This window comes from Nannobrachium achirus, assembly GCF_963921795.1.
Source record: "Nannobrachium achirus genome assembly, chromosome: 7".
Classification (NCBI taxonomy): Eukaryota; Metazoa; Chordata; class Actinopteri; order Myctophiformes; family Myctophidae; genus Nannobrachium; species Nannobrachium achirus.
Genome location: NC_137816.1, coordinates 49153687 through 49173443, shown reverse-complemented (window position 1 = coordinate 49173443; position 19757 = coordinate 49153687). Strand labels below are relative to the sequence as shown.

At 44.3% G+C, this 19757-nt stretch overlaps 2 protein-coding genes across 3 annotated transcripts; one reads left to right on the top strand and one right to left on the bottom strand.

Moving 5' to 3' along the window:
* The first annotated feature begins 984 nt into the window (after window positions 1-984).
* tmem39a (transmembrane protein 39A) lies at window positions 985-15274 on the top strand. Of its 2 annotated transcripts, none has more exons than XM_080729767.1 (9): window positions 985-1278; window positions 3534-3743; window positions 5671-5893; window positions 6082-6165; window positions 6560-6714; window positions 8552-8909; window positions 10315-10502; window positions 10986-11106; window positions 12365-15274. In XM_080729767.1, the coding sequence occupies exons 2-9, from the start codon at window positions 3631-3633 to the stop codon at window positions 12602-12604; spliced, it is 1482 nt and encodes a 493-aa protein (XP_080585893.1). In that variant the 5' UTR covers window positions 985-1278; window positions 3534-3630; the 3' UTR covers window positions 12605-15274. The 2 variants fall into 2 exon arrangements, with proteins under 2 accessions (XP_080585893.1, XP_080585892.1); XM_080729766.1 differs by having other exon boundaries at window positions 6082-6183.
* A 1396-nt stretch (window positions 15275-16670) lies between these two features.
* Window positions 16671-19444, bottom strand: LOC308288202 (serine protease 23-like). The gene is made up of 2 exons (XM_080729573.1): window positions 19159-19444; window positions 16671-18275 (listed from the first exon to the last, which is right to left on the bottom strand). Exons 1-2 carry the CDS (start codon window positions 19185-19187, stop codon window positions 17126-17128), a joined length of 1179 nt encoding a protein of 392 aa, XP_080585699.1. The 5' UTR covers window positions 19188-19444; the 3' UTR covers window positions 16671-17125.
* Window positions 19445-19757: the final 313 nt, after the last annotated feature.

The window sequence follows — 19757 nt, the reverse complement described above, 5'->3', positions numbered from 1 at the left end:
CTCCCCACATGATATATTTTGTACATATTTTTCAAGATGTGTTGAAGTAATGTTTTTTAATGAAAACCTGTAGGCCTATGACATGAAAATGCTGCAGCCTGACAAATGTTTGTCGAGAACCTGTGAGACATTAGTAGGTGAATGAAAAGTGCTGTTCCATGTGTTTTCAAAAACATTGTATAAATGAAGCCATATTATGACAATAAAGCACAGCTCAGTCTCACTCTGCTGATTGTTTTTTTTTTACTTTATAATTTAGACAAGGTGAGAAATTATCTTATGTATGTATGATACTGCTATATCGGTCATAACTGAAGGTATTTCATGAGCTGTTTTCCTCAGCTTAATGATCTCCTGGTTTATCTTTTTGTTTTATCAAGGGAGAAATGGAAGTGCTGAAAATATGACTTGCCTATATGAAATCAATATGGCATTGTAATACTTTATAAATAAATGTTTGACTTCCTAAAGCTTAAACTACAACATATTCACCAAATGAAAGTGCATGCATGGAGAGAAAATACATATCAGCACGAGACATCTATAGGCTACTACTACTTTACAAGTTCATGCTTGTGGGTTCAGAACATTGTTTAGTGCAGTGGTTCTCAAAGTGGATTTCAGGGACTCCTTTATGGGGGTCTACTCTATTGCCCCTTAAAAGTATGTAACTTTGACAGGGTCCATTTGGTTCCATTTAATTATCGTCAAAGTTAAGGGGAGACCTTAAAATTTGAACTTTTGAGAACCACTGGTTTAGTGTGTTTAGGGTTTAGTGTTTATTAATATAGTTCACGTCGCACAGCTGATGACGTTTGTGTCAGAATTCTTAAAAAAAAAAAAAAAAGACGACGTCGCAGCGCTGATGACGCGCGGGGTTCAGAGGAGGAGGAGGTGCAGTTTTGCCACGTCGGTTCTCCGCCGTATGTGTGTGAGAGAGTGTGTGTGTGTGTGTGTGTGTGCGTGCGTGCAATGTCTCACACTGTTGCTCATCCAAAGCGCAGGCAGCTTTGAAACAAGTTTTTAAACCCTCTAACCCTCTCGTCCAGGGCTCAGTTAAAGCGTACGACGTTGCCTTTTGGCCTCGCTGCTCACTAACGCATGGGAGAAGTTTAGGATATTATTGACGGTAAAAAAAAAAACATGGAGAAAAGAAGTGGTCGTCGGTGGCTCCGCGCTGCTGTTGCTGCTGCTGCTGTGTCGACTCTCCTCGTCCGGGGGCTGTGAGCTGATGCATCCTCGTTCAGCACAACACCCTCCGTTACACGTTGATGCCGTGTAAGTAAACTCATAGAACACTACTTCTACGTGCACACACTGTCAGATTAAACAAAAAAGGATAGGGTTTTTTAATTCTTCTTTGGTGGGTCACGTGTGTTGAGAAGTAGTAGGAAGAAAAATAGCTTCTGGTCCATAGCGTTTGGAGTTCTCCTATGTCACCGATGAGCCCTTGCGCTCGCTGCCTCGGTAGCCCAGGCTGCCCGGCCTCTCTTCTGTAGTAAAAATACAAAATACACTTTCGCTACTCGCCATAACAAAGACGGTTCTAAGATGTTGAAAGCCTACTTTACGTAGTGGCAACACTCGTAGCCCCCCCACCTCACGTCTAAAATACACTTTTTGGACTAGAATATAAAAGATTACACCGGAAGTTTTAGCTACTCCACAGCGCCCTCTACAGGACTTGTCAATAGAAACGTTCCATTGACCAGATTTTGCCTTCCGGTGAAACATTTTCATTTCTGACCAAAAAGGTGTATTTTAGACGTGAGGTGGGGGGCTCAGAGTGTTGCCACTAAGGAAAGAAGGCTTTCATCTCCATAAAACTGTCTTTGTTTTGGTGAGCAGCGAAACGGTATGCTTTATTTTTGACTACAGACGAGGGTTGCGCAGGCTTTCCTGCGGGCGCAGGGATCATCGCTACCATAGCGTTGAGGAACTTCTTCTAACGCTATGGACCAGGGCTAGGACTAGGGGGAAAAAAGACAACAAATGCGTGATGTCACCGTTGAGACTTGAGACTGGCACAGTTAAAAATCCCCAGTGTTATTTTAACTCTTTGAGTGTACACAGTAACCAAGTGGACCAATGGGTCCGTTTTTGCTTACATCTTATCTGTACACTCTAGCTAGACTTGAGTTACAAATTGATAATTGAGCGCCGTGTGTTGTCAGATGGACTGGAGTGAATGCATGTCCTAGCAAGCCTCTCTCTACAGGAACAATAACCCCTATCTAACAATTCAACAAATCACGAGTTGGACTGGATACCGATCTCTCTACTTATGATTTAATTACTGCATTATTCAGGTCTAAACATGCATGCATTCTACACAGTAACATAACATCCTCCATAGGATGCAGCCTGTCAATGTAAGTCAATGTACAGTAACATTTAAATGTTGCTTTTGTACACGTCTCAGAGTTACAAAAAGGCACTTGAGCATTTTACTGTTTTTTATAGTTTTTTCTTCATCACACATCCTGGTTCCTATTTTTGCATTTGACTTAGTTTTGACTGTTTGGTTTCGTTCTGCACCCTTTGCAATATGGTGTCTACAAACTGCCATTTCCTGTGGGACAGATAGACTTATCTCGGCATGGTGTGACTACGAGTACAAACCAAGTCATGGTGACATCCAAAACTTGGCTCTGTCTGCCCTCTTTTTAGACTCTACAGCTGTGGTTCTTCTCAAACATTCTTGGCTCAGGTCACTCCTGTAATTATATCTTATTCATCCATGGTACCCCTGAATGACATTGTTACTATAGCACCTTATGTCATATTAACGATAGGTAAATATGTAAATCTTTCCCCCTAAGATAGTCATGGGGAAAACTTGAGAGAATATCAGTTTCCATTAGGACAGATTGAAAAGAATTGTTATACTTGGGGGCGTTTAATCACTTAAACCCGAGCATCCCTATATTCTGGGGGTAACATTCGCCAAAAAACAGCTGATCTACAAGCTCACAACTCGTCACCTAGAGTGCAAGTGATATTCATGAATTCCAAATATTGTAAAAGTATTCTGAAGGCACTCCTGGACTGCATCAACGCACCTTAGGGCACCACAACCCTGCTCCACAGCTCCATGGCAGATATATATTTGTTCAAATAGTAGTACTGCTGTGTAACTTACTTGACAAGGTTGACATCTGTCTTCAGATTGTTGAAGTAAAAGAGCACATCACCCATTTTTAACCTTATATCTTCATATAAATGGTCCTCCTCCCTAGTTCATCCATAATAAATAATATGTGCCACAATTTCCCGTCTACTCACTCACTCTGTGTCTCATTGGTGGGCTGTGCACACAGTTCAGAAACCTGCCTACCAATGACATCATCGATGGTGATTCCAAGCTAAACTAAAGCCTTTGCCTTCTTGGAAAGTTTACACAGTGTAAGTAGACAGAAACGGTGCCATCTTATGAGCATTAGTGCAGTGAAGATAGGACTGAACATGGGTGAAGTGTTCATAACTATTACATAATCCATGGTGACAGTGGCTTTCATATTTCCCCCCGGCAGTCTAAGTGTGTTTGCTGGCTCTCTGAGGAGGAGGAGGAGAGGGAGGAGCGTCTGGTCGGCTGGTGGTAGCCCGTGGTTGCCACGGTAACTGGCGACCATGCCAGGAGGTCGCAGGGGCCCTAGCAGACAGCAGCTAAGCCGCTCTGCTCTGCCCTCCCTGCAGACTCTGGTGGGAGGCAACCTCACCAATGGCATGGGCCTCAGGAACAGGTATGACATCAGTGATTCTCAAACTTTTATTTTACTTTAAGGACCCCCAGTTTGGTATCATATGCATTAGGTACCAAATAGGCCCAGCCCAGGGCAGCAGTGGCTCAGGAGGTTGAGCGGCTGCTTGGGAACTGGAAGGTTCCCAGTTCGATTCCTGGCTCCCCCAGATTTGGTGTCGAAGTGTGCTTTAGCAAGACGGTGAACCCCTAAATGCTCCCGATGAGCAGATTGGTGACTTGCATGGTTTCCTCCACCATCGTTGTGTGAATGCAATGCACAATCATTGTAAAGCACCCTGGACAAAAGTATATAAATGCACCATCAATCATTTAGCTGGGGATGCCCTGGAACCCCCTTAAGGATCGCCAGGGACCACACACACACACACACACACACACACACACACACACACACACACACACACACACACACACACACAAACTACAGTACCCTGTTAAATGATGCAGGCTGGCAGTGGATAATGTATTGGGTGCATTCTCAACCACTTGAGCAATAATTGTTGTAAATGAAAACTGCGCCTTAACAGCTGCTGTATGATGCTGGGCCCAAGGTGTTTGGGGTCCATAAAGGTAGCTCTCCACCAAACAGACTACTCTACAGATTACTACAGACTGGCAGTTGAATGAAGTCCTTGGAAGGTGTGAAAAAAGTTACTGAATGTATCTCAGAGTTGACATCGACAGACTGCTACTATGGTGCTTGCTAATATAGCCTATGGCTTGATGTCTTTTTCAACAACAAGCCTGCTGCTATGCTATCCCGCCACTTCTTGCAACTTGCCACCCGATGCGAGAGTTTACCCAACGCCCATTCAACAGCAGATTTCCGGCTACAGACAATTTCCAACACTTACTGACTCCGACATCAGTGTGGTGGAGAGCTACCTTAAAGTAGAAAACCCGTCCAGGTGTTTTCTTTTTTGAAAATATATTGTCCATTTTAGCCGACCCGACCACAGCCCACAACGGGAGCAGCGGGGCTTATGCAAATCCGCTTATTCCATCGCTCCAAAATCCCTTTTTTCTGTTTTTTATAAACACACCGATGAGCTAACATTCATAAGTTATTCCATGGTAATGTTATTGTCGAGATTCTGCCATAAAACGATTCAGTCACGTTCTAAATCTCGTCTCGCGAAAATGTGACTGAATCGTTTTACGGCACAACCTCAACAATGATGTAACACTGCGATCAAATAATGCATGTTAGCTTAACAGTGTGTTTATGTGTTTTATAGCAATATAGTTATTATTGTTAATGTTTACTGTGTATCAATATAACTTATGATAATGCAACATTGTTACACATTAGCTCAGCATCACTTCATCCCTTTTTAGATGTCAATAGGGATCCAGAAAAGGTGATGAGGTGAATCACAAACCAATGCTCGGACAACAAAGGGCTTTTCTCTGGTCATGATTATTTTCCCGAGCACATTGTTTCACAATGTTTTCTGTTGCTTTGGCAGAAAACTGAAATATACTCATCCTAATATATCTTCCATTCCTTCTAAACAGCTTCTGAAACACTGTTTTAGAAGCTGTATCAGTTAGGCCTAATGAGTGTATTTGTGTTGGCCATAGATATTACTGACTTTCTTTTGAAAAATGGTTTTAACAAAACTCCATCACCAAAAATGCTGAGTTAACTGATTTTCGGGTAGTTTTTGGCATTTCTCCTGCGCGCCTGTATAGAGGCTGATCACATATCACCTTCAACCGATGTTAATCGCAACCCTGTATGAACCACTTCCTCTGTGCTATAAATACAGCAGCAAAAGGTAACTGGTTTTGAGTCACCGTCTCCTCTGGAACATCATTACAGACCAGTATTGCTAGTAGGCATGACGATGAGTGTGGTAAAGGTGTGTGTGCTCACATGCATGTTTGCTTATGTTTTTTTGCAGGAGTGGTAATTCAGTGGGTCTGTCTGCCCCGCCTCTTTCTGCCCTCATCACCCCGGAGCCTGTCCGTCACTCAAGGATCCCTGAGCTGCCATTGGACAGCAGCCTTTTGTTTGAGTTCTTGCTCTTTATTTATTTGCTGGTGGCCTTGTTTGTTCAGTACATAAACATTTACCGGACTGTCTGGTGGTACCCGTACAGCCATCCTGCTGCCTCTACCTCGCTGGTGAGGGCATACTCCAATTATATTCAACTATTATTACTTGCGTGACTTAATTAACATCTTCAGATTTTTCCTAAAAAGCTGCAGAAACATGACTTTATTCAGCAGCAATCTGTGTTTGAGCGTTTGTGAGTAAATATGTGTAGTAGACTTATATCCTCCTTTTGTTTGAATGTGTCGTATCTGTACAGAACTTCCATCTGATGGACTACCATCTGGTTATCTTCATCACAGTCATGTTGGCCAGGAGATTGGTCTGGACTATTGTTTCAGAGGTAAATGAATTCACGCATGTAAGTACACGCGCGCACACACACACACACACACACACACACACACACACACACACACACACACACACACACACACACACACACACACACACACACACACACACACACACACAGAATGACAGTCAGACAGGCACACATTGTGAATGAAATATTAATATGCACAGATGTCTCATTACCTTGCTCCAGTGGTTATCAAAATTGGGTCCAGGGACCCTTAAGGTTCCTTGAGGGGATTCCAAATGGACCCTCACATGTCTAACTGTGAGCGTGTACAAATAGAACCAAATAATAGACCCTTGGGTCCTGGAAATGAAAGGCTTTGACTGCCACTGCCCTAACCCTAACCCTTGTTTGGTTGTGCTGTGTGTTCCTGCAGGTGTCTCAGAGCACTGGTGGCTCACTGGTCCGCTATGTGGTTCTGATTGCAGCCCGGCTCAGCCTGCTAACCATGTGTGGCTGGGTGCTCTGCTGGACCCTGGTCAACCTCTGCAAGAACCATTCTGTCCTCAACCTCCTCTTCCTTGGATACCCGTGAGTTCTTGTGTTACAGTTTTTCTCGATTGCTTGATTTGCTTACAAAAAACGTGTTCCGGTAACACAAAACCCCCACCCTTTTCATTCCCCAAAACAGACAGATACAATTCCTGTAACTGCAAACACGTTTCCACAGTTCAATAATCAACATTCTTTATGCAAACAAAATAAATCATTAATGGTACTATATATGTTCATTCAGTAAAATAGGCGCAAAGTTTTATTAACTTGAGTCATCACGACCAAAGATCAGAGACCACACCTTTTCTCCAAGTGCAAATACAAAGCCTCAAAATTGTTAACACACCCAGGGCCAAATGTGTCTGAGAGGCATGTCCATGTGCTTTGGAACAATGGATCCTAACAATGCCAAAGACGCCATGTCAAAGTGGGTCCATACGGCACGGCACATTTTGTAGATCAGCTGCACAATAACTTTCTTAAACAGGAAGGGGAACAAGGCCAACAAGAGCAAGCCCAGTATGTTGTCATTTGGAATAATGTGAGTTTTCCATCAGGCTGCTCTGGTTCACACCTGGTTCAATGGCAACCCATTTGTTTTCTCCTTTTCTAGCATATATTACCCATTTCTTTCTTTTCTTTTTGTAAATGGGGAGTGGGATCGGGACTCGAACCAGCGACGCGCTTGTAGCCTAGGTGCCTGGATCGCTACGCCAGCACTCCGGGCCATAGTCTTTTTCTCAACATGGCGGTGGAGAGTGTATGACCACAATCCCCACTCACAGCAGAAACCTCCTGGAGGCAACGGTGGACGCCTGTGGTGATGTGTCTGTGGAGTCTATCTAGGGTTGGATAAGGCAAACAAGCGTATTTTTCCCACGCTCCCTGGCAAGAGCAAACATGATGTTGAGATATTATGGCCTGACCCAGACGTGAGATGAGATGATGAGAACAGTGATGCTGATGCTGAGCGATGCTGTATGTTACCTGTTACGTATCCACTTCATGCCTTGTGGCACAGGCGTGTATGAGTCTTTCTTAATTGTCACATTGTGACATTTAGGTCAGGTTGTTGACCATAACAGCATTAACAGTAGTATTCCCCTGTCCACTATTGGAAGAGGTATTTACAGTATTACAGTACCTTTTTCAAGGTGTTCCTGAAAGCGTTATCTGGATAGTCGGTGCTGTGAGTTGCAAATTGCGGTAAAAACCTGTTGGTATGGTAGTGGGATGGCTAAACATGTTTGGTAGTAGTGTTTTGAATGAATCCTTCCAGTGTGTTACAAGAAGCCATGTCATCTGTGTTTTTGACAGCTTATGTCTGAGGGCAACGTTTGATTTGTGATCCCCCCCAAGAAGTAAACTTTCAAGTTATGTGTTTGTATTGTTGGGAGCGTGATGCGTGAATGTTTAAAATAGTATGCAAAGATTTGGGAAAATGGTGAATAGTTCCAGGAATTGTGTCAACACAGCAAAGTCTAGCCTTCAATGGCTAAATAAAATGCATTAAACTCATTGTTTATTTATCCATTTGTAACTCCCAAGTGCACAAATGTATCAATGAATCAACTGAGAAATTTTGCACTTGACGATATCAGTACAGTACAGTATATTAATTTAAGTTCTGGCGTGCACGTGTACCGCACTGTAACGTTATGGTGCCGTACCTGCGCGTGCTTGTGATTACAATTACTCGCCGCGTGCCGTGGTACCCTGTGCTATGACCAAAACACCACTGGATGTGACCAGGGCTGTGCTCTGTGCTATCATCACATCATAGATAGAAAACTCTCATCTTGTCATCTTTGAAACAACAAGTCTCTCTTTTCTTTTTGTCCTCCATCCCTTCTCTGCTCTTTGTCCATCCCAGATTCGGGGTGTACGTCCCGCTCTGCTGTTTCCACCAGGAAGGGGGAAAGAGCCAGACGGCAACAGCCGACTGCGATTACCAAGCTGACCATCACCAGGGCGACCTGTCGGACGCGCCCTTCTTTCGGCCCCGCGACTTCCTCTTCCTGTTACGAGAGAACCTTAGGGAGCAGTTTGCCAGCGCCCCCCACGCGCCCACGCACACCTGCCCCCCACACACACACTCACACACGCCAGACCTGATTCGCTCCGAGGTGGAGGAGCTGAAGAGTGACTTTAACCGCAGAATCAAGGAGGTGCTGTTCAACTCTCTGTTCAGCGCTTATTACGTAGCCTTCCTGCCCCTCTGCTTCGTTAAGGTTGGTGTCTGTTATCTCATTTGTGATCCGTTAACTTTTTTTTCTTCACATTTTAATTGTTATGGACACACAAATCGTATTGATTCACGGTGGCATTTCCTGTTGTTATTGTCATCATCAGTCCATTATGTTCAGAGCAGAGGTTTGAACTCGGAACCTTTTGGCCATATGAATATGTAGTTCATTTTTTTCTACCAGTATGTAGATTGTTGTGAAAAATAATTGTGGATGTGGAGAATATTTATTATTATACACTTTGCCTGTGTAATAGTGTGTATGTTTGTCAGATGTTTTTAGACTGCCCATTGCCCAATATGGAAGAGAGAACATTTCTGTCTCAGGGCACTTTCATTTTGAATTTGCAATATTTATTCTTTGCACATTTTATTTACTGTAGAAGAAAGAAAAAATTAAAAAAATCTGCTAGCTGTAGCCTTGGTAAAAATAAAAAAGATGGTATCCCTATTGGCATGCAAAAACAAAAGAAACATTTATTGAAATGAACGGTAATTCAAATTTTGCCTACAATTTTATAATGGTCGATTAACTTTTCGGGCATGTATTGTAGGCATGACCTTTGGGCAAGAAGAACATGACCTGTACTTGCCTGATGGGCAACTGCCTCTGAGACCTTAGTGTCGACCCTGACTATGTTTTGTTGTAATGCTTGTGTGTGTCCTTATCTCTGGCCCTTTCCTTGTGTAGAGTACCCAGTGCTATGACATGTACTTATCTCTGGCCCTTTCCTTGTGTAGAGTACCCAGTGCTATGACATGTACTTATCTCTGGCCCTTTCCTTGTGTAGAGTACCCAATACTATGACATGTACTTATCTCTGCTCCTTTCCTTGTGTAGAGTACCCAGTACTATGACATGTACTTATCTCTGGCCCTTTCCTTGTGTAGAGTACCCAATACTATGACATGTACTTATCTCTGGCCCTTTCCTTGTGTAGAGTACCCAATACTATGACATGTACTTATCTCTGGCCCTTTCCTTGTGTAGAGTACCCAGTGCTATGACATGTACTTATCTCTGCTCCTTTCCTTGTGTAGAGTACCCAGTACTATGACATGTACTTATCTCTGGCCCTTTCCTTGTGTAGAGTACCCAGTGCTATGACATGTACTTATCTCTGGCCCTTTCATTGTGTAGAGTACCCAGTACTATGACATGTACTTATCTCTGCTCCTTTCCTTGTGTAGAGTACCCAGTACTATGACATGTACTTATCTCTGCTCCTTTCCTTGTGTAGAGTACCCAGTACTATGACATGTACTTATCTCTGGCCCTTTCCTTGTGTAGAGTACCCAGTACTATGACATGTACTTATCTCTGGCCCTTTCCTTGTGTAGAGTACCCTGTACTATGACATGTACTTATATCTGCTCCTTTCCTTGTGTAGAGTACCCAGTACTATGACATGCGCTGGTCGTGTGAGCATCTGATCATGGTCTGGATCAATGCGTTTGTGATGCTGATGAGCCAGCTGCTGCCGCCCAGCTACTGCGACCTGCTCCATCGCTCTGCAGCACATCTGGGACGCTGGCAAAAGCTAGAGCACGGCTCATACAGCAATGCTCCTCAGCATCTGTGAGTGCCTCTTGCCATGCAGGTCAAACACACACATACACAGGACTAAAATCTAATTTTTGCACATGATGTGTTTCAATGGGTGTAGCAGTTAATCAAACTAATCTATTAAAAATAATCAATGGATCATTTCATAAAGTCGATCAATAATCGATCGGTATGGCCCGGACGGCTAGGGTCCTAATAAAGGCAGAAAAGGCCAATCTTAAAATAATAATAATAATCGATCAGTATTTAAGTTAAACATCTTTTAAATGTAATATGTAGTCAAAAGTCAAAATAGTGAAGATGGCCAATCTACAAGCTCCAAATGTGTTATGAGCTGCATTGACACTGGAAGCGCACCAGAAAACGCGTTTCTTAATCATTTGATTAATCGAAAAAGTGATCCATAGAATAAAGGCTAAAAAGATAATGGATAGTTGCAGCCATATATTTCTGGTGTGTGATAAAGCCATGCGTGTGCACCTGTCTGTCTTTCAGCTGGTCAGAAAGCACCGTGTGGCCTCAGGGCGTGTTGGTACGACACAGTCGCAGTCTCTACAAGGCAGTAGGGCCCTATAATGTGGCACTGCCCTCCGATGTCTCCCATGCAAGATTTTATGTGAGTAGGTGGTTGGATGGACAAAGTCACTCACTCATTTGGCGCACGCACGCACGCACGTGCACACACACACACACACACACACACACACACACACACACACACACACACACACACACACACACACACACACAATGCTGTGTGGACGTGCTTTAGCTTGTTAATTTCCAAAACTAATTTACGGGTCCATTTGTTTCCATTTGTACTTTGGAGTTAAATTAATTAACCCAGAGATTTTACTGTGTAGAGCTCAGTATTTATCAGAGTCATCAGAGAGCAGATATTTAGCCATTTTCAACCTCATCTTCATATAATTGTTCCTTACTAATGCTCATCATCATAATATGGCACAATTTCCGTCTCATTAATGGGCTGACGGTTCTGAACACTACAGCCTTGCTCTTCCTGGAAAGCTGGCATGCTATAATAGAATAATTAGATCTAGCATAATAATTAGATCTAGCATTATTAAAATAAAATAAATAACCAGAATGTTTGAAATGTCCAAACCTGCTTACCGATGATGCTGAACTGTCCACAGCCTTCCTCTAACACACAGACCAAGTTGACAAAAACTGTAGATAATGAGTATTAGTGAGGACAAGTATATGAAGATGAGTTGGAAATGGGTGAAGTTGTCCTTTAAAGAAATGGTACAAAACATAACCATAGTATAGATCGTCACTGTCTGGCCAAAACCTCTTAACTCCATTTTTGAGTTTTTTTGTTGTTGATTTTTTGGCATAAATCAGGGCTATTGAACACCCTTTACAACTGAATGTTGGTTTAAATAATATTGAACCAATGGAAAGTAGTAAAAAGTGCTTGGGACAAAACCTCCTAACTCCACACTTTCTGCCATACCAGCTAACTCCACCCGATTGGCCCTCTCTTTTTTTCATAAATATGTGCTGTTGAACACCCTTTACGTATGTGTGTTGGTTAAAATAATATTGAACCAATGAAAAGTAGTAAAAAGCCCTTCGGTCAAAACCTCCTAACTCCACTTGAGCTCATTTTCCCGAAAATGAACATTTTGGATTTTGGATGTTTCGGCCCGACAGCAGAGATACATTTTTGCCTGTGTATCACAGTTCTAGTGAAATTAATAGATATTATATTTTTGCCAGTGTATCACAGTTCTAGTGAAATCAATAGATATTTTATTTGTGGCCTTGCATCTGTTTTTTGTAGTTGATGTTCTCCTGTGGTCCTTTCGGCCTGACCCCGCCCTGACCTCTTCTCTTTGCACGTCTAGATCCTGTTTCATAAGCCATTGCGGATCCTTAACCTGTTGATCTGGATCGAGTCCAGCGTGGTCCTGTACCAGCTCTACTCGTTGCTGCGGTCCGAGCGCTGGAACCACACGCTCTCCCTGGGGCTCATCCTCATCTGCAACTATTATGTCCTTTTTAAATTACTGCGGGCCCGCATCGTCCTGGGAAAAGCCTACTCCTACCCGCTGTCCTCCAACAGCTTGGGACTCAAGTCACAATAAGGGCCCTCCCTCCACCACCCGCCCCTCACCTAAGAACTCTGAATGTAAAGAGGAGGTGGGTGAAGGGGTTGGCCACGTGGAAGAAGCAGGGATGAGGGGGGGCTTGCTTGGCGATAACGCTTCGGGACGGACTGTGAACTCATAATTACGTTTTGATACGGTTCTATTTTTCATGCAATGTTTATATACCTATTTAAAGAGTATTTTTATTTTGTATACTGTTTCCAGTTACACCGGGCATTACCACACCGACAACGTCGGTATGAGGTATTATATGTTGCTAGGCGACAGGAAAGTCAGGGAATGCCGGGAGGTGACTTCCACCAAAGATGTTTTAAGTGCAGGTGGCCAAACCCAGAGTAGACGTTGGCCTCTGCCAGCCAGTTTCGATTGTTTGCACACCCAGTTAGAGAAGAGATTCCGAGCAGACAAATTGTGCCTAAAATGCTGACCAATGTTCTGTTTAATCTGCTTTATCCCCAGGGCCCTTAACATTTCATTTTGGGATCAGTCAAATTGATGCAGCTGTTGGGAGCAGTATGACGTTGAGCATTGACAGTTTTCACTGCACCACTCAAAAGAGCTCAGTAGAGCTGCAAATATTGTTACCACTATTTGCAGCTTTATCTTTCAAGCGGGGCCTCGAGCTGTGTTTTCTAGTCTACCGTCACCTAGGAGAGAAGCGAAAACTCAGTGTACCTAGATCAGTTTATAGGAGCAATGCCTGAGGTGCTTTACTGCTTCTGCAGGGACTGCTGTATTCCGCCTCCATTTGTTATGTTACTGTATTATTATATTGTGAGTATCGGCTTATTTCACAGCAACAGCTATCGAGAGTTATACTGGGGCATTGACGAGTACTGAGATTTTAGGGCAGATGTATGCAATTTCTCACAGCGTTTGATACCCCTGCCCCAGTTATCGAGCATTTCAAGTGTAACTTTGAAGAGCCGACTGCTATAGCCGGGAGACAGTTGGTTCACTTTTGTCTACCTGTGTTATTTAAGTTGGCCCGTTTGTGTAGGCAGGTGTTGAGGTTTTTCGCTATGACGTGGGCCTATGTTTGCTTCATGTTCCTTAAGGTTATCAAGTCACGGTTTCATATTATTTCGATCCCCTTGACTGAGTGGTTAAACCATAACAAATCAGATCAACATTTTGCCATGGAATTGTTGCCTTTTTTATTGTTGGTTGGATAGACGATAAAATGAATACAGGTAATACAAATGTCTGTTGGTACACCCCCCATACCTCATAACCCTCTCCTCAACAAGTATGTACATGTAAACTCGCCCTTGCATGGATTCGACTAAGTAGGATTTCTGTTGAGAACATTACTGTGCTTTCCATTCCTATGAGGTAGAATGCTGAACCAGAGCAAAGACAACCGGAGGCAAGAGTGCGTTGGTGAGATTGTTCCTGGTATATACTGTATGTTCTCAGTTACCAAAATGGTGTTACATTTTGCCTTTCAGTTACATTGCCTTTGGGTCACACTCGTGTGCATCTCGATCCCAACTCAAAGTGGTTTCCTTTTGTACTCATCTTGCTCAGTAATCGGCAGGCTGTGGGTAAGGTGATGCAATGGGCATGGTTATATATTCACACGTTCTACACGTAGAACTGAATGTTGCTAATAATTGGGTCTTCTGAAAAACTTTCATTTTTTGCACAGTCCCGAATACTGCTCTGTTTACTTCAATTTAGTTGAGCACTCGCAGACGAGGAAGACAAAATCATTTTTGAGACGCAACCAGGCGCCTGAACTACCAGTGGTGCACAGGGCCTGAACTCAAGTTCTGACTCTTGAATATGCTCAAGATAAGTGCCATACATTTGCCTATTCCTCTGCCCCCATGATACTTCAATCCGAAGTCAGTCAGTCAGTCAGTCAGTCATAAAATCAGCTCCTTGGTGCACCTTATGCATGTGTGGAGATCTGAGTGAATTGTCATTTTTTCCAATTGAATGTAGGAGACTTTGCGAGTCAATGGTGCTGTTGTATGGGTCTTTTATGTTGTTGGCATGAGCCAAAAAAATCCTAGCACTATTTGTGTCATGTTAATTTGGAATGGTTATTGTATTATATCGTCACCCCTTCATGCCATTACCCCCAATATCCCTTCAATCAAAAGAAGTGGCAGAGTATGGGTCGCCTTGGAGCCAGCTTCTCTCATTCAATTCTCAGGCGAATCTCAAGTCTGTCCCGTTAACATCTCCCGCCCCCCTTCGTCCTCCTTCCTTCTCAGATTACTCTGATTGGTGATAATGTGTGAGGGAGGAGACGGAGAGGGGCAACACTGTACCGTAGGCTTGAGAAAAACTGACATTCAATCCCTCTAGCCTGGGATGTTCTGGGATCTCAACCCATTAACCTGTTCTCCTGAGGTGTGTCGACTGCTACCCTACGCCACATGTACACTCAAGGCAACGTGACCGGAGGGTGTGGCGTTAACATTGGAATGCTTAAATCGATGTTGTTGCTTGTGTGTGTGTGCACAAGCAACCACGATGGAGGTTGTAAAATTGAGATGCACGATTTGTCTTATCAACCTTCCTTGTTAATGGAATGTGTGCGTGTGGGAGGAGTCAGAGAAGCTGGTTCAGCTTTTTACAGTATTCATTGCCCCCACAGCGTTTCTGAAAATGCCTCTTGACATATGAAACAATAAAAACGGTGTTAAAACTTAAGTTTTTGTGTGCTGTCATGCATGTTGTGTTGTGCACTTGTCTCTTTTTTTGCTGTTTGCAAAGCACAGTTACAAGGCAACCTTGTTTATTTCAAAGCATGCATTTTGTTTACTGTACCAAGGTTTTCTGTTACTCAACATAACACTGTTTTCTTCAACAAAGAATCGAAAGTACAGTACTTGGCTGAGACCAAGTTGGGACAAATTATTGTACACCCTTGCAGTTTTGCATTTTTCCCACCAGAGGGAGCTAAGTGTTAATGATAAGGTTCAACATTCACAGAGGGGTGCTTTGTGCTTCAGAGCACACACACACACACACACATATTTTGAAGCATTGGATCTAAACCATTTCCATGGCGATTCATCTGCATTCATTTACAGTCAATATTTATAAAGTTTGACCACAAGTAAACAGAAAACACTGCATTATGTACAGCGAAAAGGTGCAATTCGATTTTGGAGAAAAGGTTCTGTCCTTTGGCAACTGACAGTTTTACATTCATTACAACAGATAAGTTTTACAGCACAATCTTTAGTATTAGCAGAGCAAAGAGGCTATAATGCAAAGTAAAATTATTATTCTGCCCCTCTTCATTGTAGTCTAGAGTCCTCAGTGATTTAATAGTGCTAGTGGGGGTCCTAAAGAATAGCTTTTAGCCCTTTGGTTTATAGTCTATTGTTGAATCAGTTTGTAACTTTATTTTAATATTTTTTGCTATTCAGAAGTCTTATTTCAGAAAATAAAAAGCTGCAGAGAGTACATTCTTGAATTGTGTAGTGAAAAACAATTAAATCAAATCAACATTTGAACCATAAATATTGTGATATCACATTCAAGTCATATCACCCAACAGTGTTCTTTGTCTGTCTAGATACAGGTGAATGCAATTAATGAGCATGCGCTATTTTGTAAATAAGGTTAGCAGGCGTGTCTTATTTTGTGTGTCCATGTGCGTGAATGCAAGCTTAGATGTGTAAACGGCACTGTACATTGTTGCTTTCCCTTGTGCAGAGATTTGATTCCCTACATAATTCGACGAGAACTCGCCAATTGTCTGCGTCATGAAAATAATTATATGATATGGTGGACTGCATGAACTACTCGTCTAAGGCGCACCCTAGCCTGGGGACACTCTTTCACCGGTGCTGCCAACACTGCCAGTAGACTCTGGTTCCAAACAGCACCACATTGACCTCCACACCCACCCCACCCGCCTGTGGTGCTTCCATGTCCCGCTACATTCCTCCACTGTAGCTCCACACATCCACCTCAGTACATACCGGTTTGCGTAAGGTGCACCCTAGCCTGCTGCACCCTAGCCCCGCTGCACTGCACCAACCTAAGTCTTGACCGTTTCTGAAAAGAACCAGGCCTGTGGTGCACCCTAGTCCAGCTGCAACCTGGCGTTTCCCAGGGACCCTGAGCGCAACGGTGGGGGCCAGTGGTGGGCAAGGAGGTAGGGAGCGCTTCGCTGTGTTCACTTGGACCTTGCGGAGGTGCCGAAAGTCGGGGGGACGAAGATTTACTATTCTGTCCATAATGACACATAACTCGGTAGCGGTGCTGAGTCGGCTCATGCAACCGTTGCAAAGTTCGACACAGCGACTCGCTCGCTAGGCGGTGTCTCACATGGCTCATGGTCACCTGAGACGGCATGCCTCCGTCGTCATCACCAAAAACAAGCGCTCCTTTCCCTTGCAGCCCCCAGGCCCCCACCGTTGTGCTTAGGGTCATTGGGAAAAACGTGGACTCCGAATTCTGTCGGGGTCAAATCTCAGCACAACACCTGTAACAAACACATATTCGTTGATTATTGCGGTGTTAACATCACCCCTCTCTGCAGTCAACATAGTTGCCTTTTATCCAGTAGCAGATCTGGGCATATTTCAGAGGCGTGATTCTCACTGCCACGTTAAACTCCTGGGACGCCCCTTGTCGCTCCACCCACTGATGGCCGGAGAACACACCTATCACCTTGCGCTCCCAGCGTCGCCGGCGCCCGTCCCACATGCGAGCATAGACCCCAGACCCACTGGCGCCGGGCTGCGCATCACAGTGCTGGTACAGCAGGTCTGAGGTCTCCTCGCCGGCCCGACAGAAGCGGTACACGAGGTGGCCCGGGCGATCATTGTCGAAACCAGAGAACTGGACCCGTCGACCGGGCAAGCGTTTAGCAGGGGGGCTGATGCCCAGCTTCATGTGGCGCCGCTTGTGGGGCTTCTTGAGTTCCAGGAGGGCATAGTCATAATCCATCCCGATGTCATTGGCGTTCCCTTTTATCCAGCCTTTGGGCACATGCGTGCGCCTGGCCCTGATCCACTGGAACTTCATTCTGTCATTGACCGGTGGGGAGTAAGGGGCAGCGCCGCCTTCAACATGATTGGTGAAGTTGAGGGAGTGAGCGGAAGGAAACGGCGCATCCCGCTGCTTGGGTTTCAGGAACCCTACGCGGAGCTTCTGGGCTCCTTTCACGTAGTTCTTTCCGTCGTGGACGCAGTGGGCCGCCGTCAGAACGTGGCGGTCTCCCACCAGCGTCCCCGAGCACCCCGTGGACAGCTTGACGGCCACCGCGAAGGGGAACTTCAACAGGAAGTCCTGCCCGGCAATGCTGAAGCGTCCGTCGTGGCCGAAGATCTGACGCTTTCGTCTGACGTGGGAGGAGGAGGCAGGACTTGTGCCGGTGTCGGGGTCGTATCCGTAGATGCCAATGGCGGTCTCGGTGAGTCGCCCGTCAGAGTGGAGCGTTTCGTAGGCCAGGAGACGTCGCAGGTCCCAGTAGCTCGGGGACGGGGCTCTCTTGTGGCATTCTGGGTCGCAGTCGGAGGTGACCTCGAGCCGGGCTTGGGACAGGAAGTGAGGAGCGGGTCGATTCTCTGTCTGCTGTGGAAGGACCACAGGGACGCGCTGGAGAATCCACTGGGGGTGGGAGGAGAGAATGGACGGAGGGAAGAGGAGTAGGGGAAGAATTATGTTGAACCTGCGGAGGAGAGGAGTACAGGGGATATGAGACAGGTGGAGTGGAACTGCTGACCTCGACAAACTGTGATTTCCAATTTTTGTTTTGTACGGTCAGGTGCCTCACTCACTCTCTCACTCATAATGCATACTTTCTACCCAAACACAGGGGACTATCATGGCTCTACTGAATCTAGCCGGATGTCTGGAGGAGCCTCATTATAAAAGCATTCCCATAAAAGCAGCAGCAAGTATTTTGGAGTGTGTGTGTGTGTGTGTGTGTGTGTGTGTGTGTGTGTGTGTGTGTGTGTGTGTGTGTGTGTGTGTGTGTGTGTGACTGTGTGTGTGTGTGTGTGGGGGGGGGGGGGGGGGGGGGGCACTCGAGAGATTCCAACTGAAAAATGTTCCTCTATTTGTAAACTTCCACTGCAATAATACTACACAAATATTATTGTCAGAGGGAAAAGATCAGGTCATAGGCTCTGATGGAAAATTCCTTAAGTGGGCTATTATAGCCTATACTGGCCTGTTGGGCTTTCTTCTTTCTCAGAAGCATACTTTAAAATGCACATGGTATTTTAATAAGCAATGCGTGATGATACAACGTAACTGTAGTGTAGGATATATTTAAAGATATGTTTTAGGCTATAAGAGGTATTTCTTTTTTATTGTTTCTATATTGACTGAAATAGACTATAGGCCTAAATATTAAATTGTAACCTATTACAAATGAGAATCGATTTAATAATGATGGAGATAAATAAAATAGCAACCATATGTAGCCTACAGACAGTATACAGGCAAGTAGGCTACAAGGTGCAACTTCTTCGTATTTAGGCTGCTGTCATATGAATTCTCTCAAAGTTTTCTGAATCTGCAAGACGGCTATAACGTCAGTAACTTACCAACGAGAGAGCTCTCTCCACGTGCACATGGTTATTGCTTCAGGTGAGCTGTGCGATAGAAAAGGAAAAGCTGCGGGCTTTTGGCATCAGAGAACAGAACAGGCTGGTGTAGAAATCAAATCATGAATGAGGTAAACTCCCAGTGAAAAAATAAAATAACTTTTTTTTCCTTTTTTTTTTCCTTCTTTTTTCCCCCCGGGAACTAAATCCTTAAACTAAATTATTCCGCGAAGAAAGGTTAGAGGAATCCCAACGCGTGCGAGGCCGAGTGCGGTTGAGAGGAGCGTCAGTCATGGTGGAGCTGGACTGCCTTCTGGACGGCGTTAGGTCTGCAGCCTCCTCCACAATGAGACATGATGATGATGAGAGCATCCCAGATCCGACCCCAGTTGGTCACATGACCCATACAGCAACTCAATACACACTGCACAGTTCTCATCAGATCAGACGCTTTTCTGTTGAGCAGTGGTGGAAAAGGTAGCCTACTCAAATGGCTTAAATAAGTAAGTAATAATAATTGACTTGAGAAAAAGTACTAAAGTATTGGTATGAAAATATAGACTACTTAATTAAAGTACCAAAAGTAAAATAGCAGATCT